Source organism: Procambarus clarkii, chromosome 53 (assembly GCF_040958095.1).
Source record: "Procambarus clarkii isolate CNS0578487 chromosome 53, FALCON_Pclarkii_2.0, whole genome shotgun sequence".
NCBI classification, from domain to species: Eukaryota; Metazoa; Arthropoda; class Malacostraca; order Decapoda; family Cambaridae; genus Procambarus; species Procambarus clarkii.
Genome location: NC_091202.1, coordinates 22,517,139 through 22,543,087, shown reverse-complemented (window position 1 = coordinate 22,543,087; position 25,949 = coordinate 22,517,139). Strand labels below are relative to the sequence as shown.

Below are 25,949 nucleotides of genomic sequence, written 5' to 3'. Positions count from 1 at the left end.
AAAACCCGCTGGGTTGTTCATCCTGTCACTTGTACCCAGACACAGCTGGGACTTGCTTAACTGTCTCAAGTGAACAGCTCCTCAAACAAGAAGATTAACATCTATCAACCCTAAAAATCTTACGTTATCTTGCGGGGGCAAAATGGGGGAATCTTTTAAGAACAGTATCAATATTTGACAAATAGTGTTTTCCTAACTCAAACAATGTGGGGTTTATTATTCTACACATATTTCTAATGTCTCTCAGGTGTTCACATTCTCTCAGGTAGTGGTCAAGGCGGTGTCCGTCACTCTCACCACAGATTCTGCAACTCCGCTGCTCAACTGTTGTTTCCATTCCGTATCTCCATGGATATTTGTATCCAAGACGGATTCTCGCTATTACTGATTCTCTCCCTCGTCCTCCTCCTCTTCGTCCATAATGATTGGGATTGGCAGCAGCAACCATGTTGTACCATCGTACAGATTCACTGGTTTGTGCTTCTATCCTCCTTTCCTCAGTTACCTTGTCACGGTGATGTTGCCTGACAATACCTCTAATTTGTAGTAGAGTCTTGGGTATGAAGTATTCAATATGGTCTCCTTCAGCGCCTTCAGCAGCCACCACATCTGCTCGTTCATTCCCACATATTCCAACATGGGAGGGGGCTCCCCAACATGGGAGGGGGGCTCCCCAACATGGGAGGGGGGCTCCCCAACATGGGAGGGGGCTCCCCAACATGGGAGGGGGCTCCCCAACATGGGAGGGGGGCTCCCCAACATGGGAGGGGGGCTCCCCAACATGGGAGGGGGCTCCCCAACATGGGAGGGGGGCTCCCCAACATGGGAGGGGGCTCCCCAACATGGGAGGGGGCTCCCCAACATGGGAGGGGGGCTCCCCAACATGGGAGGGGATCCCCAACATGGGAGGGGGGCTCCCCAACATGGGAGGGGGCTCCCCAACATGGGAGGGGGCTCCCCAACATGGGAGGGGGGCTCCCCAACATGGGAGGGGGGCTCCCCAACATGGGAGGGGGCTCCCCAACATGGGAGGGGATCCCCAACATGGGAGGGGGGCTCCCCAACATGGGAGGGGGCTCCCCAACATGGGAGGGGGCTCCCCAACATGGGAGGGGGGCTCCCCAACATGGGAGGGGGGCTCCCCAACATGGGAGGGGGCTCCCCAACATGGGAGGGGGGCTCCCCAACATGGGAGGGGGCTCCCCAACATGGGAGGGGGCTCCCCAACATGGGAGGGGGGCTCCCCAACATGGGAGGGGGGCTCCCCAACATGGGAGGGGATCCCCAACATGGGAGGGGATCCCCAACATGGGAGGGGGGCTCCCCAACATGGGAGGGGGCTCCCCAACATGGGAGGGGGGCTCCCCAACATGGGAGGGGGGCTCCCCAACATGGGAGGGGATCCACAGGAACTTGACGACTCTTCCCTGGTTGGTTAGTACCCTCACAGCTCTCTTGATCTCAGCGACTATGGTGTAGGGCGGAGGGTGACACTCAGGGCTGGTGTAGGGCGGAGGGTGTCACTCAGGGCTGGTGTAGGGCGGAGGGTGTCACTCAGGGCTGGTGTAGGGCGGAGGGTGTCACTCAGGGCTGGTGTAGGGCGGAGGGTGTCACTCAGGGCTGGTGTAGGGCGGAGGGTGTCACTCAGGGCTGGTGTAGGGCGGAGGGTGACACTCAGGGCTGGTGTAGGGCGGAGGGTGTCACTCAGGGCTGGTGTAGGGCGGAGGGTGACACTCAGGGCTGGTGTAGGGCGGAGGGTGTCACTCAGGGCTGGTGTAGGGCGGAGGGTGTCACTCAGGGCTGGTGTAGGGCGGAGGGTGACACTCAGGGCTGGTGTAGGGCGGAGGGTGACACTCAGGGCTGGTGTAGGGCGGAGGGTGTCACTCAGGGCTGGTGTAGGGCGGAGGGTGACACTCAGGGCTGGTGTAGGGCGGAGGGTGTCACTCAGGGCTGGTGTAGGGCGGAGGGTGACACTCAGGGCTGGTGTAGGGCGGAGGGTGACACTCAGGGCTGGTGTAGGGCGGAGGGTGACACTCAGGGCTGGTGTAGGGCGGAGGGTGACACTCAGGGCTGGTGTAGGGCGGAGGCTGTCACTCAGCGCTGGTGTAGGGCGGAGGGTGACACTCAGGGCTGGTGTAGGGCGGAGGGTGTCACTCAGGGCTGGTGTAGGGCGGAGGGTGACACTCAGGGCTGGTGTAGGGCGGAGGGTGACACTCAGGGCTGGTGTAGGGCGGAGGGTGTCACTCAGGGCTGGTGTAGGGCGGAGGGTGTCACTCAGGGCTGGTGTAGGGCGGAGGGTGACACTCAGGGCTGGTGTAGGGCGGAGGGTGTCACTCAGGGCTGGTGTAGGGCGGAGGGTGACACTCAGGGCTGGTGTAGGGCGGAGGGTGTCACTCAGGGCTGGTGTAGGGCGGAGGGTGACACTCAGGGCTGGTGTTGGGCGGAGGGTGTCACTCAGGGCTGGTGAAGGGAGGAGGGTGACACTCAGGGCTGGTGTAGGGCGGAGGGTGACACTCAGGGCTGGTGTAGGGCGGAGGGTGTCACTCAGGGCTGGTGTAGGGCGGAGGGTGTCACTTAGGGCTGGTGTAGGGCGGAGGGTGACACTCAGGGCTGGTGTAGGGCGGAGGCTGTCACTCAGGGCTGGTGTAGGGCGGAGGGTGACACTCAGGGCTGGTGTAGGGCGGAGGCTGTCAATCAGCACTGGTGTAGGGCGGAGGGTGTCACTCAGGGCTGGTGTAGGGCGGAGGGTGTCACTCAGGGCTGGTGTAGGGCGGAGGGTGACACTCAGGGCTGGTGTAGGGCGGAGGGAGTCACTCTGGGCTGGTGTAGGGCGGAGGGTGTTACTCAGGGCTGGTGTAGGGCGGAGGGTGTCACTCAGGGCTGGTGTAGGGCGGAGGGTGACACTCAGGGCTGGTGTAGGGCGAGGCTGACACTCAGGGCTGGTGTAGGGCGGAGGGTGACACTCAGGGCTGGTGTAGGGCGGAGGGTGTCACTCAGGGCTGGTGTAGGGCGGAGGGTGTCACTCAGGGCTGGTGTAGGGCGGAGGGTGTCACTCAGGGCTGGTGTAGGGCGGAGGGTGACACTCAGGGCTGGTGTAGGGCGAGGCTGACACTCAGGGCTGGTGTAGGGCGGAGGGTGACACTCAGGGCTGGTGTAGGGCGGAGGGTGTCACTCAGGGCTGGTGTAGGGCGGAGGGTGTCACTCAGGGCTGGTGTAGGGCGAGGCTGACACTCAGGGCTGGTGTAGGGCGGAGAGTGTCACTCAGCGCTGGTGTAGGGCGGAGACTGTCACTCAGGGCTGGTGTAGGGCGGAGGGTGTCACTCAGGGCTGGTGTAGGGCGGAGGCTGTCACTCAGGGCTGGTGTAGGGCGAGGCTGACACTCAGGGCTGGTGTAGGGCGGAGGGTGTCACTCAGGGCTGGTGTAGGGCGGAGGGTGTCACTCAGGGCTGGTGTAGGGCGAGGCTGACACTCAGGGCTGGTGTAGGGCGGAGGGTGACACTCAGGGCTGGTGTAGGGCGGAGGGTGTCACTCAGGGCTGGTGTAGGGCGGAGGGTGTCACTCAGGGCTGGTGTAGGGCGAGGCTGGCACTCAGGGCTGGTGTAGGGCGGAGGGTGACACTCAGGGCTGGTGTAGGGCGGAGGGTGACACTCAGGGCTGGTGTAGGGCGGAGGCTGTCACTCAGGGCTGGTGTAGGGCGGAGGGTGACACTCAGGGCTGGTGTAGGGCGGAGGCTGTCACTCAGGACTGGTGTAGGGCGGAGGCTGTCACTCAGGGCTGGTGTAGGGCGGAGGCTGTCACTCAGGGCTGGTGTAGGGCGGAGGGTGACACTCAGGGCTGGTGTAGGGCGGAGGGTGACACTCAGGGCTGGTGTAGGGCGGAGGGTGACACTCAGGGCTGGTGTAGGGCGGAGGGTGACACTCAGGGCTGGTGTAGGGCGGAGGGTGTCACTCAGGGCTGGTGTAGGGCGGAGGGTGTCACTCAGGGCTGGTGTAGGGCGGAGGGTGTCACTCAGGGCTGGTGTAGGGCGGAGGCTGTCACTCAGGGCTGGTGTAGGGCGGAGGCTGTCACTCAGGGCTGGTGTAGGGCGGGGCTGACACTCAGGGCTGGTGTAGGGCGGAGGCTGTCACTCAGGGCTGGTGTAGGGCGGAGGCTGTCACTCAGGGCTGGTGAAGGGCGAGGCTGACACTCAGGGCTGGTGTAGGGCGGAGGGTGACACTCAGGGCTGGTGTAGGGCGAGGCTGACACTCAGGGCTGGTGTAGGGTGAGGCTGACACTCAGGGCTGGTGTAGGGCGAGGCTGACACTCAGGGCTGGTGTAGGGCGAGGCTGACACTCAGGGCTGGTGTAGGGCGGAGGGTGACACTCAGGGCTGGTGTAGGGCGATCCTGACACTCAGGGCTGGTGTAGGGCGAGGCTGACACTCGGGGCTGGTGTAGGGCGGAGGGTGTCACTCAGGGCTGGTGTAGGGCGGAGGCTGACACTCAGGGCTGGTGTAGGGCGGAGGGTGACACTCAGGGCTGGTGTAGGGCGAGGCTGTCACTCAGGGCTGGTGTAGGGCGAGGCTGTCACTCAGGGCTGGTGTAGGGCGGAGGGTGACAGTTCTAGCAGTAACCACTAATGTGTGGTCAGGGGGGTGAGGGAGGGCCCTGAGTGACGGCCGGGGACGCCAGAGGGAAGTCAGTTGAGGACCTAAATCACAGGTGTCAATTACCGCCGGTGCCGCCGCTCCCTGAGTCCTGAGACCACAGCGACCCTCAGCCCTGGCCTTGTGGCTACCTGTTTGTCTTAAACCTTTCCTCAGTGTGTGTGTGTGTGTGTGTGTGGTGTGTGTGTGTGTGTGTGTGTGTGTGTGTGTGTGTGGGTGTGTGTGTGTGTGTGTGTGTGTGTGTGTGTGTGTGTGTGTGTGTGTGTGTGTGTGTGTGTGTGTGTGTGTGTGTGTGTGTGTGTGGGTGGGTGTATGTGTGTACTCACCTAGTTGTGCTTGCGGGGGTTGAGCTTTGGCTCTTTGGTCCCGTCTCTCAACCGTCAATCAACAGGTGTACAGGTTCCTGAGCCTACTGGGCTCTATCATATCTACACTTGAAGCTGTGTATGGAGTCAGCCTCCACCACATTGCTTCCTAATGCATTCCATTTGTCAACCACTCTGACACTAAAAAAGTTCTTTCTAATATCTCTGTGGCTCATTTGGGCACTCAGTTTCCACCTGTGTCCCCTTGTGCGTGTGCCCCTTGTGTTAAATAGACTGTCTTTATCAACCCTGTCAATTCCCTTCAGAATCTTGAATGTGGTGATCATGTCCCCCCTAACTCTTCTTCCAGCGAAGTGAGGTTTAATTCCCGTAGTCTCTCCTCGTAGCTCATACCTCTCAGATCGGGTGCTAGTCTGGTGGCAAACCTTTGAACCTTTTCCAGTTTAGTCTATGGATCTTGTATGTCGTTACCATAGCTGCTCTATACGCCTGCGTGTCCTGGGTGAAACTTATTATTTTTTGGATTGTAATGTTCAATCCTGTTCTTAATTTGCATTTTGTATTTTAAATGTATCGTAATACTATATATGGTACACACTTCAAGCATATACTCACCTAGTTGTGCTTGCGGGGGTTAAGCTCTGGCTCTTTGGTCCCGCCTCTCAACCGTCAATCAACTGGTGTAAAGATTCCTGAGCCTATTGGGCTCTATCATATCTACATTTGATATAACAAGGAATATCTACCAATGTGTATCAACGAGGAACTGGCTATTGACTTACAGACCATCCAAACGCTCTCACAATAATACGGGTTAAGTGTCTCAATCCATAAAGACAATTAGAGTTAAACAAGCGTTGGGATGGAGTAGGCTTGAGTGTGTGTGTGTCAGTTCCCGCCAGCCGGCCCGCCGCCGCCTCTCGCCGCTCCCAACCAAACGCGCGGATACTGTTTCAGTTCCACCAATTAGGGAAGTATGCCATTTCCCGCCAAATTACGAGATAATATGGCGGGAAGATTGCTGTCTTAGGTCCTCCCTCGTCACCCTATGGTCTCCCCTCGTCCTCCTCGTCACCCTATGGCCTCCCCTCGTCCTCCCCGTCACCCCATGGTCTCCCCTCGTCCTCCCTGTCACCCTATGGTCTCCCCTCGTCCTCCCTGTCACCCCATGGTCTCCCTTCGTCCTCCCCCGTCACCCCATGGTCTCCCCTCGTCCTCCCCCGTCACCCCATGGTCTCCCCTCGTCCTCCCCCTTCACCCCATGGTCTCCCCTCGTCCTCCCCCGTCACCCCATGGTTTCCCCTCGTCCTCCCCCGCCACCCCATGGTCTCCCCTCGTCCCCCCGTCACCCCATGGTCTCCCCTCGTCCTCCCCGTCACCCCATGGTCTCCCCTCGTCCTCCCCGTCACCCCATGGTTTCCCTTCGTCCTCCCCCGTCACCCCATGGTCTCCCCTCGTCCTCCCTGTCACCCCATGGTCTCCCCTCGTCCTCCCCGTCACCCCATGGTCTCCCCTCGTCCTCCCCCGTCACCCCATGGTTTCCCTTCGTCCTCCCCCGTCACCCCATGGTCTCCCCTCGTCCTCCCTGTCACCCCATGGTCTCCCCTCGTCCTCCCCATCACCCCATGGTCTCCCCTCGTCCTTCCCGTCACCCCATGGTCTCCTCTCGTCCTCCCTGTCACCCCATGGTCTCCCCTCGTCCTCCCCATCACCCCATGGCCTCCACTCGTCCTCCCCGTCACCCCATGGTCTCCCCTCGTCCTCCCCGTCACCCCATGGTCTCCCCTCGTCCTCCCCGTCACCCCATGGTCTCCCCTCGTCCTCCCCGTCACCCCATGGTCTCCCCTCGTCCCTCCCCGTCACCCCATGGTCTCCCCTCGTCCTCCCTGTCACCCCATGGTGTCCCCTCAGTCACCCAACCGTCACTCCTCCCTCCCACAACCGACATCCTCTTCCATCCGTTTCACACGCTAAGATGAATGTATAGTGAGAGAATTTCACACAATTCAATCCCAGACGATAAATGCTTATTTGTGTAATTTAGATGCTTTAGTTACCCCTAAACGTTATCTTCTAATGCATTTTCTTTTAATATGATAAAAAATGGAACATTAGGGGTGTCTAAAGTAAATTTCAAATGTAGCCTTAAACCAATTTAATGAATTTTTATTTAATTCATTAAATTTAATTTCAATGAGTATTAGTTCTATATTTTATATTTGATAAGTCTTTAATATCCCGTAGGGTATTTTAGCTTCATATATTGTTTTATTGTAACAATAATATATAAATTGTAACTGATTTTTTGTCAATGAATTAAAAAAACATTGACTATAGGTCTAGTCACAAAAATATTACTATAAATACTAAATAATAATAATAATATCTAGTAACTGTTATATCAGGTAAACACATAGGATGTAGATATATATATATATATATATATATATATATATATATATATATATATATATATATATATATATATATATATATATATATATATATATATATATATATATATATATATATATATATATATAAGATCAAACTACTGACCCTTGCCAGGATGCAGCCCTCAACAGTAGTAAAGAGTAAATAAGTAGTAAATAGACACATTCGACATTCGGGTATTATTTACTAGTAGAAAACAGCAGCATTAGGTGAAAGGGATCGTACCCAACCATTTCTGTCCCGCCCGGGAGTCGAACCCGGGATCCCTGATTATGAATCGAGAACTATTCCAACTGTACCACGAGCCTTTAGACTCAAAACCAGACTATAAGAAGAGCTAAACTCTCCTCCTCTGAAATATATTTAAAGAAGTAAAATGAAACATAAAATACACACGGACAAGGTAAGATAACTATCAGTAGAAAGCGCTAAGCAATTTCGACTATATATAGCACTGGGAAGGGATCAGGATAAGGATTTGGGATGAGACGGGGAGGGGGAGGGAATGGTGGCCCAACTCTTTGGACAGTCGGGGATTGAACGCCAAACTGCATACAAATGCAATACAATACAAGTATTTATTCAGGTAAAGTACCTACATACATACATACATACAAGGTGAAATACAAAAGTTGATGGATTTATAGATAGAGCTAGTACATACAATGCCTAAAGCCACTATTACGCAAAGCGTTTCGGGCATGAAGCGAGACCGTCCGCTCTACCGTCCAGCCCAAGTGGTTGGGCATATATGAACAGTCAACTCAAACCTCCAAACACACACAATAAACAGATTAAGCTCGCAAAACACGGACACTTCCTAGCCTCAGATATAGAAGCAATAACTCAACATATTATATTTTTTGGATCGACTAGCCTGACCCCGGCCTGGCCTTGGGTAGTAGAACTCTTATAACCACATCCAGGTACAATCCAGGTAAACCTAACCTTGCCAGAACCCAGAACCATCCCAGAGAAACACAAACAAATGTTACATATCTCGTCAGCAGCTACCCCAGCTCTCTGTGCCTTGCGGCAATCAGTCCCTCCGGGAGTACAATCTGTAATGCCTTCAGTCCCCCCTACAACACGCAGGGACATCAGAGAAAATGGCCAGACCTCATGGAGACCAACCACTCACAACCAGGTTGTTATTATTGTTGCTATTGATTTATGGGGCCGCGAATGGGCTAATCTGATCCCTCGATCGTCGTCGGCCCCTCAGGCAACAACAGTATTTAGGTTAAAGTGAAGGTTAATGCCTTATGGGTATATGAACGTCACTTGTCGGCGAAACGAACGCATCTTACAGCCAATAAGCACACTGATAATGTCTGGGGAGCCCCTGGAGTCCCTCAGGGACGCGATCACCGGCCCTACCCTGGGTAGCCAAACCTGACGGCAGGATAGCGATTCAATGGGTAAGCTCGCATCGCGTGTTCCAGGAGGCCCCTCAGGCGTAGCAGGCGTCCGGACGTCCGTTCGTCGAGGTGGTTGAACCGGGAGTCTAACCGGTTTGTCCTCCCGGTACAAGCATGTAAACACGGTGGCTTTGGTGTCCATCTTGCGTGTGTACACAGGGTCTCATAATACAGTTGGCTTCGTTCTTAACTCATATTCGGGGCACCCGGGTTCGATTCCCAGGAACCCTTACCGTAGGTTTTTCTGTCAACAGCAAATGTTATGATGTGGTTTGTAATAATCTCATTTATGTCGTTGGTGAATATAAAAGTGTTGGCAGAGTGGTTGTTGGGTGGCAGGGCCGGCAGCAGTAGCCTATTCTTATGTCCACGGGACAACTTGAGCAAATATTTTATACTTCTTCCTAATGTAATTTACGAAGACGAACATCACAGATTGTTTTAAAGCCTCAACTAAAAAGAATTACTGCCTGCAATAAATTTTTATCCATTGCTAATTTGTCTTGCTGATGCTTGCGGGAGAACTGCTTCCCACCTCAGTCTAAAAAGGAGTAATGTTCGCAACATTTCGCGTACCTGGTGGGATATATATATATATATATATATATATATATATATATATATATATATATATATATATATATATATATATATATATATATATATATATATATTATATACATACATTATATATATAGTATATGTATAAAATATATATATATACATTATATATATATAATATATTATATATATATATAAAATATATATATATATATATTTATATATATATATATATTATATATATATATATATATATATATTATATATATATATATATATATATATATATATATATATGTCGTACCTAGTAGCCAGAACTCACTTTTCAGCCTACAATGCAAGGCCCGATTTGCCTAATAAGCCAAGTTTTCATGAATTAATATATTTTCTCTAATTTTTTTCTTATGAAATGATAAAGCAACCCATTTCATTATGTAAGAGGTAAAATTTTTTTTTATTGGAGTTAAAATTAACGTAGATATATGACCGAACCTAACCAACCCTACCTAACCTAACCTAACCTATCTTTATAGGTTAGGTTAGGTTAGGTAGCCGAAAAAGTTAGGTTAGGTTAGGTTAGGTAGGTTAGGTAGTCGAAAAGCAACTAATTCATGAAAACTTGGCTTATTAGGCAAATCGGCCTTGCATAGTAGGCTCAGAAGTGAGTTCTGGCTACTAGGTACGACATATATATATATATATATATAATATATAAATTATATATATATATAATTTTTTTATACCTTATGCGAGTGGACTTGAAAAAATTGTCTCTGATTTTAAGAAACTTAATATAAATTTGGTGTTCACTAATAGTACGATCAAATCCAATTTAATAAAAAACTCCCCTGACACAGCAGGTTGTGTGTATTCGATTCCCTGCAATGATTGTGATTCTGTGTACCTTGGACAAACAGGAAAGTCCTTACAATTGCGGTTGTCACAACATGCTTATAGTATTAGAACTGCCCAAACGTCTAATGCATTGTATCTACATACGAGTTTATGCGATCACAATATTAACTGGAATGGGGCAAAAAGCATTACCAATTGTGGTGATTTCGTGGAACGGAATTTGATTGAGTCTGCTCTAATCAGTCAGTGTCCAAATCTTCTTAATGTTAGTACTGGAATGTACAAAACTTGATCCATTTTTAAGTTATAATATTGCACAACAGTTTAAGAAACAACTCTGATAGAGAGGCTTACAATGTCTCATTATAACTGTATATTCATATATTGTGTGTTCATGAGGCTTTTCTTTAATCTTTCATCCTTATTCTCTGACCGCTTAATCCTCTTTGACCATTCTAAGCTAAGCTATACCTGTTTTTGGTTAATTACACCTGACCAACCCTAGGGATGGGTTGGTCAGGTGTCGGCCTATATATCCTCCCCCTTCTCCCTTCTCCTTAGTCGGTCTGGTGTTGACAAAGGCTTTAACAAAGCCGAAACGTTCACCTCATTTCATATTTCTCTGTGGATTTTCCGCATATATATATATATATATATATATATATATATATATATATATATATATATATATATATATATATATTATATATATATATATATATATATATATATACATATATATATATATATATATATATATATATATATATATATATATATATATATATATATACATATATATATATATATATAATATATATATATATATATATATATATATATATATATATATATATATATATATATATATATGTCGTACCTAGTAGCCAGAACGTCGTACTCAGTTTGCTATGCAAGGCCCGATTTGCCTAATAAGCCAAGTTTTCCTTAATTAATATATTGTCTCTAATTTTTTTCTTGTGAAATGATAAAGCTACCCATTTCATTATGTATGAGGTCAATTTTTTTTATTGGAGTTAAAATTAACGTAGATATATGACCGAACCTAACCAACCCTACCTAACCTAACCTAACCTATCTTTATAGGTTAGGTTAGGTTAGGTAGCCGAAAAAGTTAGGTTAGGTTAGGTAGGTTAGGTAGTCGAAAAACAATTAATTCATGAAAAACTTGGCTTATTAGGCAAATCGGGCCTTGCATAGTAGGCTGAGAAGTGCGTTCTGGCTACTAGGTACGACATATATATATATATATATATATATATATATATATATATATATATGTCGTACCTAGTAGCCAGAACTCACTTCTCAGCCTACTATTCAAGGCCCGATTTGCCTAATAAGCCAAGTTTTTCCTGAATTAATATATTTACTATAATTTTTTTCTTATGAAATGATAAAGCAACCCTTTTCTCTATGTATGAGGTCAATTTTTTTTTATTGGAGTTTAAAATTAACGTAGATATATGACCGAACCTAACCAACCCTACCTAACCTAACCTAACTTATATTTATAGGTAAGGTTAGGTTAGGTAGCCAAAAAAAGCTAGGTTAGGTTAGGTTAGGTAGGTTAGGTAGACGAAAAAACATTAATTCATGAAAACTTGGCTTATTAGGCAAATCGGGGCCTTGAATAGTAGGCTGAGAAGTGCGTTCTGGCTATTAGGTACGACATATATATATATATATATATATATATATATATATATATATATAATATATATATAATGTCGTACCTAGTAGCCAGAATGCACTTCTCGGCCTAATATGCAAGGCCCGATTTGCCGAATAGGGCGAGTGATTTTCTTTATTTCCAAAAAGTGTTTCCAATTGGATTATTTGAATTATTATTACTATAGTAATACTCTGAACATAAATTATTGACTTAGATATATTAGTTTAGGCTAGGTTAAGATAGGTTAGGTAGGGTAGGTTAGGTTCGGTCATATATCTATTTTTTTTTTTTTTTTTTTTTTTTTGAGATATATAGAAGAGTTGTTACATTCTTGTACAGCCACTAGTACGCGTAGCGTTTCGGGCAAGTCCTTAATCCTATGGTCCCTGGAATACGATCCCCTGCCGGCCGAAGAACCGTAATCTACGTTAGTTTAACTCAAAACAAATAAAATGACTCATACATAATGAAATACATTGGTTTATCATTTCATAAGAAAAAAATATAAATTCAGGAGAAACTTGGCTTATTAGGCAAATTGGGCTTTGGCATAGTAGGCCGAGTACGACGTTCTGGCTATATATAGATATATATATATATATATATATATATATATAATATATATAGTATATATATATATATATATATATATATATATATATAAAAGGTTGTAAAGGTACCATCTCTGGTGCAAATGTGGACATATATATAAATAAAGAGTCCCGGAAGTACAATCGAGTTCGTTTTTCACTCACAATCGGGAATTCCGGGTTCGAATTCCAGGACGAGACAGAAGTTGGTTGGGCGCGTTTCCTCTCATCTATTGCGTCAGTTCACCTAGCAGTAAATAGGTACCCTGGAGTTAGTCAGCTTGTTGTGAAGTTGCATCCTGGTAAGGGTCAGTGGGTCTGGCTGCTTCTTCCCCGACACAAGGAATTATTAACTATTAATTATATTCACTGGCTGCCTATCCCCTACACAATGAATTATTAGAATTATTAAATATGTTGTTGCTGTTGTTGAGTTAGGGGGCGATGACGATCGTGGGATCGGATGCGCCCCGGCGTACCCGTGAATTATTATATACAATATAAAAATAAGGTTTATTTACGTATCCCCTATCTGCTTACGTTTTCTATTAATTTTTTATCAAAGAAAACAATTTTTAGGCTAACTATAACAAATAAGTTTACTCCTTAAATTTCTTTCGTCGGGGACAGACAGCCTGTTTATACATATACGTTAGACTTCATACATGTTAGGCTTATATCAAGGTCCCTCCCCTCCGTGTGGGACTACTGACCCTCCCCAGGGATGCAACCTCACAACAGTTGATAAACTTCTGGGTACCCAATTTACTGCTAGTTGAACAGAGGCATTTGGTAAGATGAAGCATGCCCAATCATTTCTGACCCGCCCGGAATTTCGAACTCGGGATTCCCGATTGAGAATCGAAACGAACCCTCCTATCAATTTATACCGGCGCGCTAATTATCTCTCTTAGTACAGTTGGCTTCGTTCTCAACTCATAATCGGTTATTCCGGGTTGATTCCCAAAGCTGGACAGAAATGATTGGGTATGTTTCCTTTCCCTTAATGCTCTAGTTCACGTAGCAGTAAAATAGTTCTCGGGAGTTAGTCAACTATTGCTGGGTTACGTCCTGGGAAGGGTCAGTTGTTCCACCTTGAAGGACGGGCCCCTCAATGTTTACAGCTAAAACATACCTAGACACAGGATTTGTGTCACAACAAAGCGAATTAATTCACGTTTTTCAATCATACTTTTTTTCCTAAAGTTGTAGATGGACTTTGCTTCAACAAGTCAAGGTCCATAATTCAAGACAGTTTAGTTTAGTTTATTTATTATGCACCCCATACCCATCTTGTGGGCGGTAGTGGAAAGGGTTACAGAGCACATAATGGGCTCAGGGACTGACCCCCACAATTCATTTAGCTAGCAAGTTACAGTCTTGATGAGCTAGTTACAAAAATTCAGTATAAGTCGTCACATCAACAATGGGTTCGAGAGTCGACCACAAGTACAAAGGTTCTAAATTAAGCAACTGACATATGTGGAGAGCTTAGTGTCACAATTGATATGTTTGGTCCTGCACACCGCCCCCCATCCAGAGGGCAGCGGTGGACAGGTTTACAATCAACTTGAGAATGGTCCAGGACGGACCGCCGTCGTCCCTTCACCTTCTAGTGTGTGGTCTGGTCAACATACTTTAGCCACGTTATTGTGACTCATCGCCTGCATAGGTTACAGTCACTTAGTTACTACCTACACTTAGCAAACTGGGGATATTTAGCTAAAATGTCTGGTAGCAGATCATTTTGAATTAAATATTTACACATCTTTGGAACATTTGTCATAGAATTGTCTCTGAATTCATAATCATTTCGCACTCCATCACATAGTGACGGAGAGTGTGCGAATAATTTTGTTGACACAGTTTACATTTGGTCAGGTCTACATCAGCAGATAATGAGAATTCCCAGAGATACTTGTAAACCGAGTCTAAGCCGAGCAGTAGTAACATCTAGAAGTCTGCTGATTTTATTGGATGATCCATAGATGTGTGGCTCCTCTTGCATAATATTATGACGATAGATGGAATTACTGGGTGTCAATTTCACTTTGCCTCAGATCTACAAGAGTTTGTTGAAGTTCTCGGTGTACTGCTGCTCTCAGAGTTGCTCATTGACAATCCAAGGTTACACTCAACGGCTCTTTTAAAGGCAGATTCTTTGGCTAACTTGTCAGCTCTATCATGCATTCGGAGGCCAACATGAGATGGAGACCACATGAAATGGACTCTGTTACCATCATTAATAATTTTGTTGTATTTGTGTCTAGCTTCGGACACGAGCATGTTACAGTTATGTCTTAAAAAGTTGAGAGCAATTAAGGATGATAAATAGTCACTTACAACTACTGTATCAAGTTTGGAGTCTTGTACACATTTCAGTGCAAGGAGCAAGGCAAATAGTTCGGTCTGAAGGGTAGAGGCCCAATTGTTTATACGGACTCCCCACTCAAAGTACAAGCCATCGCCCATTGTCAGAACAACTTGCACTTCCAGCTGCACCGTGGGGCGGTATAGGGGAACCATCAGTGTATATGATTTGAGAGAGAGAAATAATGCTCTGTGGACAGAGCATCAATATGGCTTAGGAACTGTACCTTTCGACACATAGCCAATAAAAATTCCCAAGTTGAGCAGAAGCGATACTTGCAGTGGGTAAGCTGGGTAGCGTAGCAATGCAGCGTTGTCAAGCTGTACAACTCAAGCTGTACTATTACTTAGTCCTCTAGCATACAACTTCCTGAGATTAACATTTTTGTTAATAACGCTCGGCTAATCAAGACTACGAATAGTCGACTAGTTGGGTATGTATATATATATGTTAACAAACGGCGTTACTAGGTCATTAATGTTGTGGAGTGCCTGAGGCCCCAGTGATGGCGTGGATGAAGAGCGCTCTCTCAAGAGCTTTACACTTGGGGTTCCCAGACCACCACTCCACTGTGGCGCCGGAAGTGCAGCTCTTGTCACAGCCACAGATGACGTCACTTCTGTGCTACCTATCGGTACTTACCTATCACTGACTACAGGGAAGTGAGGTCTAGCTTTATATGCCCCGCCTCCTGGCCCTGATGTACCTGTTCTGTTCTTATTTAACTATTCTGGATACGAATCCAAAGTTGACACCTTTAATTACAAGTGACTGTCCTCCCTAAAAGTAGGGAACTCTTCAACACATATTTGTAACTGCTTGTGTCCCACGGAAGGCAATCGTTCCTTACCCCCGTCCCATCCCAAATCCTTATCCTGACCCCTTCAATTTCTCCAAGTTGGTAATCAATTCCCTCTTTACGAGCAAAAGTCTTGGCCAACTCATCAGTTCTATCATGCATTCGGAGACCAATATGGGAAGGAATCCACGGGAGACAAACTCTGACTCCATCATTGATTATTTCACTATATCTGTGTCTAACTTCAGAGATAAGCACGTCACAGTTATGCCTTGGGGAGCTGAGGGCAGTCAAGGATGACAAGGGAGTCACTTACAATTAGCGTGTTAACTTTGGATTCATATACGCGCTCGGGTGCAAGGATTATGGCAACCAATTCTGTTTGAAGAGTGGAGGCCAGTTACTTAGTCGCGCTCCACACTCATGGGAGAAGGAACCATCTCTCCCTGTCACAACAACTGCACTTCCAGCTGCACCATTGGACTGATGCAAGGTCCATCAGTGTAAATAATCTGAATTGATGCTTTAGTCAGAGAGGAGCTAAATGGCGCGTTAGTGGTTTTACAAGAATGTAAAATCATGAATGCTATGTACTCTCATAAACCCAACGAACCTTCTTGTATATAAATAAATAAATAAATGTGAAGACATTTCATTCAAAATTATGCACTACCAGAACTCTGTAACAAGTATCCCAAAAGTTTGCTTAATTGTAAACTTTCCACATCCGCCCAGTGGATGGAGCGGGGTGCATGATAAGGATATCAAATTATAATTAAATTATAATTATAATTAAATTTATAATTATGTGCAACTAGATCACCACAACCGTAAACTACTGCTTATAAACTACTGTTGTCCAGTGTTTGACCCCATTATGTTATAAAAGACTGTTCATAGGTAACTTCCTCTATGTTACCAGCTTATCAAGACTATATAACTTGCTAAGCTAAATGAATTTTAAGGTTCTGTGCCTGAGCCCAATATGTGCCTCTGTAACCTTTTCCACTACAACTCACAAGATGGATATGGGGTCCACTACCACTCACAGGTTTGGTATGAGATCCAGTACCACTCACAGGATGGGCATGGGGGTCCAATACCACTAACAGGATGGGTATAGGTGATATAAGCCTATATGCATACGCTGCATATACGTATGTGTAATCTACGAATAGAGGTATTACATATAATAATATATAGCCATTATTCCGTGCCAAGAGTGTCTCAGCCTGCCTTACGGGTAACTACGTTTATCGGGTATTTTAATAAAAATTAGGCGATACGTCAATGTGTGTGAGATTCAAGCGAAGGGAACAAAGGTGGTCCAATATCGTCCCGGAGATCGCAGGTTAGGACTCGTCAGGTGACGTGGGCGGCTCAGGGACCACGCTCGCACTGTTGCCACGTCTCGCACATTCCACGTCGCCTGGGAGGGCTCTGTCTGTCTGACGTACGAATATCCATATACACTAATTCAACCTACATATTTATATTTCTTAACAGTAATTGCTGGATATATAATAGATTTATAAATTACACTCTCTTCTCGATACAACGCAGAAATGTATTGATCACTTGCGGATGGATTTAGTAGATATGTTTTCCGAGAGCACACGGCAATCAACAAAGAAAATCGAATATTCAACTCTGTGATGTTGTGATGTTTTCTCAAAATACTCACAGCATTATCAAGCTTTGTATTAGTAGGTCATAATATACACCCGATCCTGTGTGTGCTTCTCTCCTATGTTAACAATTGTACGTGTACATGAAAGATTATATATTTTAAACCACTGTAGACAGCTTAAGGCAGTGGTCTTGATTCATGATTATTTCTATTGTTATTATAATCATCATTATTATTAATATTGTTGTTATTATATCCATACGTGGAAGCCTAGGCTCGAGAGGATGATGTCATTGTCCCAGAACTGAAGTTTCAAAACGTGGTACAAAATGCCTGAGTAACTGTGCCCTGTGTTTTAATATTTTGTAATATTGATAGTTTGATCATTTGTAATTATGTATTATTTACTGGTTATTATTTACTATATTTCATAACAAATTATGTAACTAGCTCATCAGTGGTGTAACTTCTCCAGTTAAAGGAATATTTGGGGTTTCAGTGAGGGAGACGAGAGAGATGGACCTCGGTACAGTTAGGTACCTCTGTAACCCGACCTCTGTAACCCTTACCGCTCTCACCCTGGCTACACACTCCATAAACTCAACTAAAATACGTGAATTTATATCAAGTTAAGCAAATTGTTTGGTTACTAAAGACACACACACACACACACACACACACACACACACACACACACACACACACACACACACACACACACACACACACACATGTTCCTGAACGTGGTTCTAAAACAATAGCTAAGACAGACATAATTAATAATTCCCGATGTGGGGACAGGAAGCCTGCGTCTCTATACCACAACTTGCATCACCCCCTCCCTCCCACCCCCCCACAACCCCTCACTCCCCCCCCCCACACACACAGAAGGTCGTACCACTGACCCCCTTTGCTTGACTCCCGGGGTGCCTATTTGCTGCTGGGTGGACAGAGGCATTAGGTGAAATGAAACGTGTGTCTCACTCGGTCTCTCTGTCACGTGTTCACCATGACTTACTTTGTCATATATATAAATTAATAAGGTTACCAATTGAGTTTTCCAAAAATATCAACATGACCGAGTCACAGAGAGGTAACCAAAATGTCTGCACAGTTTAACTGGCCCTCACACATTCCTGACAGCTAAACCACACCACAGTTATTCTCCGTACACTCACCACAGGTCTTCTCTATCCAAGCTTGCTAGATGAGATCAGAGATTCCTGTGCGTGACTGCCTGGTAGCCCTCCTGGTAGAGGCTACCCTGAATGTGGACCTTCCATCCGGAATCTGATCCTGTGGGATCTGAATGGCACCCTGGGAGCACGAGGCTATAGGTCCTCCCTCCTACACCAAGTCTGAGGCTACATCACTATCAAAAATGACCAAACAGCTACAGATTATTGGTCACATCAAAGCAGTGTGAAAATGTGACCCCGCAGATTAGTAGGATGCCGCGGTTTCCGCCCTGGTCATTAACCATTGACCTCGAGACTGGCCGGGTGCTATATCACACACCCTAAGTGTAAGTTACCTTATCCTTCCACAGACTCTGTCTCCAACCCTCCATACTCGCTTTCCTAACTCAACTCTGTATATTTATGTACTAATGCTGGGTACATAAATATACAGAACTGGGTAGTTGTCACAGACTACCAGGGGGGGGGGGAACACGTCACAGACTACAAGAGGGAACACGTCACAGACTACCAGAGGGAACACGTCACAGACTACAAGAGGGAACACGTCACAGACTACAAGAGGGAACACGTCACAGACTACCAGAGGGAACAGACTACCGGGAGGAACACGTCACAGACTACCAGAGGGAACACGTCACAGACTACAAGAGGGAACAGACTACCAGGGGAGGAACACGTCACAGACTACAAGAGGGAACAGACTACCAGGGAGGAACACGTCACAGACTACCAGAGGGAACACACTACCAGGGGAGGAACACGTCACAGACTACCAGAGGGAACAGACTACCAGGGGAGGAACTCGTCACAGACTACCAGAGGGAACAGACTACCAGGGGAGGAACTCGTCACAGACTACCAGAGGGAACAGACTACCAGGGGAGGAACACGTCACAGACTACCAGAGGGAACAGACTACCAGGGGAGGAACACGTCACAGACTACCAGAGGGAACAGACTACCAGGGGAACACGTCACAGACTACAAGAGGGAACAGACTACCAGGGGAGGAACACTTCACAGACTACCAGGGAGGAACACGTCACAGACTACCAGGGGAACACGTCACAGACTACCAGGGGGACACGTCACAGACTACCAGGGGGACACGTCACCACAGATACACAGGTCAATACTTACCAGAAGACCTCGTGACACTATTACTGGCGGACAATACAGATTGCTTTTATATTCCATCAATACTTTTGTTGTACAAATTACCACAAATATGTTGTATTCTGTTGTGTATGGGGCTACGTATCTAAAATGGATTACAGGTGTGGAAGTCCATGTTAAGGTCCTGGATGATGAGTTTCTACACTATCATCGAGTAGACAGACTATGAAGGAAGGAGAAATTGCTAAACACCTCCTGGAGGGAGTTAATAGAAGATCAAAGCGTGAATGCATCGTGAGAAAATAAAAAAAAAAAAATCATTGCTGAACTTGTTCAAAAAGATGTGCCATGAAAGAGAGAGCAAAAGTGAACAAGATGGATGCCACAAGCAGTAAAAATAGTTGTAATATCCAAGGATAACCTCTGGAGAACGTATAAATTTACAAAGAACAACATTGATTATGAGATTTATAAAAGGGCTAAACTCAGCCACTCAGGAAATCTGATCAGCCGAGAGAAACTACGAAAGAAAACGTGCCTAAAATATAAAGGAAGATCCAAATCGTTCTTTGCTTATATACAAAGTAAAACCCAAACAAAGGACTCGGCAGGACCCATAACAGATGAGACTAAGTTATAATGAACGATAACAAAGGCAGCAAACACTCTGAATTAATATTTTACATCAGTGTTCACACTAGAGAGGTTAGATGACATCCCATCACCCACACTGATGTTTGAAGCACGTTAAGGAGATAAATTAAGGAATATCCCCATAACATGTGATATAATCAGGAAGACCAATGACAAACTGAAAGACTCAAAATTAAGCCCCAAGTGTGGACAGAATACAATCCCAAGTCGTTACGGAACTGGGAGTAATGCCTACCATTGAAACTATTTTTCAGAAAATTTCTGCACCAAAGGATACTTCCCCTAGACTGGAAATATGCAAATGTCACCCCTATTTAAACAAAATAAGGATGACATTTGAGGGGTGATAAGGAAATTACAAGCACGTTGAATAAATGGTAGATAACTAGAATGGATAAAACAAAGTGTCGTGCTAAACGGAAATAAATCTGACGGGAGAAATGTGATTGAGTGGGGTGCCACAGGGTCCGTTTTGGGGCCAACCTTTTTGTCTTATTCTTTCTGTTCTCGTATTGGCATCCTTGGTGATATTTAGCGCCCTCTGATTACTGCACATTTGATGGTGCTACATAACCTTCCCGGCTTGGTGCCTTCTTTAGATAAATACTTACTTATGGTCTTATACATTAGTGACAGATGAGAATATTATCACATCATCAGATTTGCAGATGACACTAAGTGAAAGGACCTGGGAGTCAGAGCCGGCCAATCACTGAACGGGTTCAAGCTCAACAAGCAGCAGTGCAGGACCGAAACAGATGCTTTTTCACCTACAGAATTATGAACCTATGGAACCGCCTACCCCCCGAAGCCGGAAACGCCAAAACTCTGCTGAATTTATAATCCCACTCGACAAAATCATCAGGAGAAATGGGGGGACCATCGACTGTTTCTGTCCTTGTCGAGGCCACTTGAAATATGGTGTCCATCAGTAAATTCAGATAAAAACTGCATTGAAGGGATAAGAATATGTTGTATTCTACTGTATGGGAGTTGTGTGTCTAAGACTGTATTGTAAGGACCCATATATATATATTGTATTATTATTATTATGTTTTGTATGGAGTTATGTGTCTATATATAGCTACATTGTTGGGACAAATATATATACAGCGTCTGCAAACGCAACATTCTCTGGGACGAGCGCAAAACGATTCTTATTTGTTTGTGGAGGTGGGAGGCGCCTCTTCCCCTCTAGGTGTGTGCTATAATGCAGCTCCAGGCCGTCTGTGCCCAAGTTACAGACCCGTTCCTGTGCCAGGTAAGTCCTCTACGGGCTCACCATAGCCCGTGCTACTTGCCCCGCTCCTGTGCCAGGTAAGTCCTCTACGGGCTCACCATAGTCCGTGCTACTTGCCCCGCTCCTGTGCCAGGTAAGTCCTCTACGGGCTCACCATAGTCCGTGCTACCTACAGGTTTTTGTTCTGAGTAGCTGAATCTAAAAAAAAAAAAAGTCTGTGCCAGGTATGTACGACGGGCTCGCCATAGCCCGTGTTGCGTGGATGTCCCGGCTTTTGCCCTCTCCGTGCTCCCTGTGATGCCTGTGATTTTAAATTTTTTAATTTTGCCCCGAGGGGCGAGTTTATTGGGCAGCGCCACTCATCCTGTGAGTGGACACACCGCCATAGTGACAGTATTGGGCAGCGCCACTCATCCTGTGAGTGGACACACCACCATAGTGACAGTATTGGGCAGCGTCACTCATCCTGTGAGTGGACACACCGCCATAGTGACAGTATTGGGCAGCGCCACTCATCCTGTGAGTGGACACACCGCCATAGTGACAGTATTGGGCAGCGCCACTCATCCTGTGAGTGGACACACCGCCATAGTGACAGTATTGGGCAGCGCCACTCATCTTGTGAGTGAACACACCGCCATAGTGACAGTATTGGGCAGCGCCACTCATCTTGTGAGTGGACACACCGCCATAGTGACAGTATTGGGCAGCGTCACTCATCTTGTGAGTGGACACACCGCCATAGTGACAGTATTGGGCAGCGTCACTCATCCTGTGAGTGGACACACCGCTATAGTGACAGTATTGGGCAGCGTCACTCATCCTGTGAGTGGACACACCGCCATAGCAGCATGTACAACACTCCCCAATAGAAAGAAAACCCGCTGGGTTGTTCATCCTGTCACTTGTACCCAGACACAGCTGGGACTTGCTTAACTGTCTCAAGTGAACAGCTTCTCAAACAAGAAGATTAACATCTATCAACCCTTAAAAGCTTACGTTATCTTGCGGGTGCAAAATGGGGAAATCTTTTAAGAACGGTATCAATATTTGACAAATAGTGTTTTCCTAACTCAAACAATGTGGGGTTTATTATTCTACACATATTTCTAATGTCTCTCAGGTGTTCACATTCTCTCAGGTAGTGGTCAAGGCGGTGTCCGTCACTCCCACCACAGATTCTGCAACTTCGCTGATCAACTGTTGTTTCCATTCCGTATCTCCATGGATATTTGTATCCAAGACGGATTCTCGCTATTACTGATTCTCTCCCTCGTCCTCCTCCTCTTCGTCCATAATGATTGGGATTGCCAGCAGCAACCATGTTGTACCATCGTACAGATTCACTGGTTTGTGCTTCTATCCTCCTTTCCTCAGTTACCTTGTCACGGTGATGTTGCCTGACAATACCTCTAATTTGTAGTAGAGTCTTGGGTATGAAGTATTCAATATGGTCTCCTTCAGCGCCTTCAGCAGCCAGCACATCTGCTCGTTCATTCCCACATATTCCAACATGGGAGGAGATCCTCAGAAACTTAATGACTCTTCCCTGATTGGTAAGTACTCTCACAGCTCTCTTAATTTCAGCGACTATTGCAAGATTTTCTGCCTGATTTTTACTTAGGCTTTGCAGTGCTGCTTTTGAATCGGTGCAAATCACTGCACCATTAGTGTTCCGTTCAAGAAACCTTAACGCCATAACAATGGCAGTTAGCTCTGCTTGCGTTGAAGAGGCATAGTTCTCAATACGCGCTTTTTCTTCATTTCTGCGTTGGAAAGTATTATCCTTGATTACCGTGTATGCTGCACCAGCCCTGCCATTAACAGGATTAGATGACCCGTCAGTGTAGATTTGATCTAGTTCATCTCCGGCTTCTTTATAAATTTCCTCGAGATACTTGTGCCTCATTTCTTGTGGTATCATGTTGGATTTTTTCGTTGCCATTTCATTGATGATGATCTTGCATGAGTCATCCTCCCAGGGGAGGTAACCTCTCTACAGGCAGGAGCTCACGGGCTTGCTCAAGCAGGTGAAGCTCTTCAAGGTAGCAGACTGATCTGTAATGCCATTTTTTGCTTTTCCTGTTTCCCCCTGAAAGTAGCAGAGAGCTCAGTTTTTTCTTAGCAATATCATTGTAATGGGGATCTCTGGCTATCCTAATTGCAAGCTAAGCATTCAGCTCCTGAATTCTGCTTTTAACACTGGGAAGGGACAACTCCTCTCGTAGATTAGACGTTTTGGCAGTTCTTGGAACTCCAAGAATGATTGTCATAGCTTCATTTTGAATGCTTTCAAGCCTTTTCATATCGCTTTGGGAGTAGGTGCACAGAACTGGTGCGGCATAGTCTATGACGGAGCGCACATAGGCTGTGTACATCATTTTAAGCACGGCAATAGAGGCTCCATGTCCATTCTAGGTCATAGCTTTCAGTGCCCTGAGTCGACTTTTGCATGCTCCTATGAGTTGATTGAGCTCCTCTTTCTTTCCCTTGTTAGAGCCGACAGTGACGCCAAGGTACCGATAGTGGTCAACCCATTAGAGTGTTACACCATTAATTTGTAGTTCTTCATTTTCTCCTCTCTTGTGATGAGAGTTTGCTTTTGTCTTGTTTGTGAAGAGAGTGAAACAGAGCTCAACACATTTCCTTCCAAGGAGTTCAATGGACTGTTCAATTTTCCCAAGGTGGGAGCTTGTATTAGGACATCATCTGCATATCCCACTGGTTGTGTTCCTTCCGGAAAATCAATATTTGCAATGGCGTTCGTAAGTACATTGAATAGTGTAGGGCTTAAGACTCCGCCTTGGGGGGTCCCGAGTTCCATATTCATTGTTCTGGAGACTGCTCCATTGAAGCAGACCTTGGCTTTCCTTCCTGTGAGGTAGTCTTCAACCCGTTTCATGAGTCTCCCCTTGACACCCATGCATGCAAGCTCGTCCAGGATCGCAATCCCCTGTGCTTTGTCGAAGGCTCCTTTGATGTCAACAAATACAGAGTACCTAGCCGTGTCATTAGCCAAGTAATTAACTATACAATTTGCTGTGCTCCGTCCCTGTGATGCCCCTCCCAGCCTTCCCCAGTCCTTGCTGTGCCTGCAGCTGCGCGCTCTGGCTCTGCTCCATGCTGTTTCTTTCTGGGCCCCTGCTCGCTCATTCACCTTGTATATCAGCAGGACCTTGGCATACCCTGTGCTTCCTACCTGCCCCGTGCAGTCCCTCCTCCCTCTTCCCACATGGGGTCTCTTACTGCTCTGTCCCTTACCCAACCCTTGCTTAGTTTTCCTGTGCCTTGCCCCTTTTGTGCTCCTTGGCCTTGCCTTACAGTGCCTGCCCTTCTGGTGTTTTCCCTCCGCCCCTTGGCTGTCAGGTCCTTCATGCACCACTGGGCTCTCCCTCCTCTGCCCTTCTGCCATCCCTGGCCCTGGGTCTCCCTGTTGAATTGTTTTCTTAAGCCGCGCAGAGCTCTTTACATTCATTGTAATCGTGATATATATGTGCTTCAGCCTACAGTTTAGACCTATTGTCTTCTGTATGACCCTCTGTCCTGTGTGACGGTGAATACCAGCATTATTCTCGGTTTAATAGGACTTAATTGAAATCCTCAGATTAGGCAGCAGAGGAGCCGTCGGCTGAGCGGACAGAACACTGGACGCGTGATCATGTGGTCCCGGGTTCGATCCCGGGTGCCGGCGAGAAACAATAGGCAGAGTTTCTTCACCCTGATGCCCCTATTACCTAGCAGTAAATAGGTACCTGGGAGTTAGTCAACTGTCACAGGCTGCTTCCTGGGGGGTGGAGACCTGGTTGAGGACCGGGCCGCGGGGACACTAAGCCCCGAAATCATCTCAAGATAGCCTCAAGATAGGCAAAATTGTAATTAAATTATGACAATAAAGATATTAATAATAATAACAGTTCTTTTCTGAAGGTTGCAGCGTTCGCTTTGCCCCACTCTGCAAGAGTTTCTCCTCTCACCTGATGCTGGTGTTATTCCTCTTCCCTGTTTGGCGGGAGTAGCTCCTCTGACCCTGTGCTGAATGAAGATGTCCTGTGTTGTGCCCTGCTGGCCGGGCTTCTCTCGAATTCTTCCCCAGCACGCAGAGTTACTTGTTTGCTGACAGGCCTTCTGTCTGTCAGGAAACTGTTTGGCAGTTTCCTGCCAGCCGCTGACTGTACAGCACCTGACTGCGGACCCCAGGTCGGCCCTGGCCCAGGACCACATCCACGCCCATCTGCCAGCCTCCGCAACTCCTGCTGACTCAGCAGCGGCGGCTGGACCCCGAACCGACTCTCCCAGAGGCCATGCCAGTGACGCTCTGGCTCCCGCTGTCTGGACACTCACCTGCTACAACGCCTTCGAGCAGGACGGTAGATCGACGGTCTCGCTTCAT

The 25,949-nt window shown here is 46.7% G+C and overlaps 1 protein-coding gene across 1 annotated transcript; it reads right to left on the bottom strand.

The window, feature by feature from the left end:
• Window positions 1-1,468: 1,468 nt before the first annotated feature.
• On the bottom strand, window positions 1,469-25,949 carry LOC123767198 (mucin-2-like). The gene is made up of 2 exons (XM_069304928.1): window positions 25,901-25,949; window positions 1,469-2,820 (listed from the first exon to the last, which is right to left on the bottom strand). The coding sequence occupies exons 1-2, from the start codon at window positions 25,947-25,949 to the stop codon at window positions 1,469-1,471; spliced, it is 1,401 nt and encodes a 466-aa protein (XP_069161029.1).

Coding starts and splice junctions, on each gene's coding strand:
- LOC123767198 (XM_069304928.1), bottom strand. CDS start 25,949: ATGAAGCGAGACCGTCGATCTACCGTCCTGCTCGAAGGCGTTGTAGCA. Junction 2,821..25,900: donor GCTCGAAGGCGTTGTAGCAG/GTGAGTGTCCAG, acceptor GCCCTACACCAG/CCCAGAGTGACTCCCTCCGC.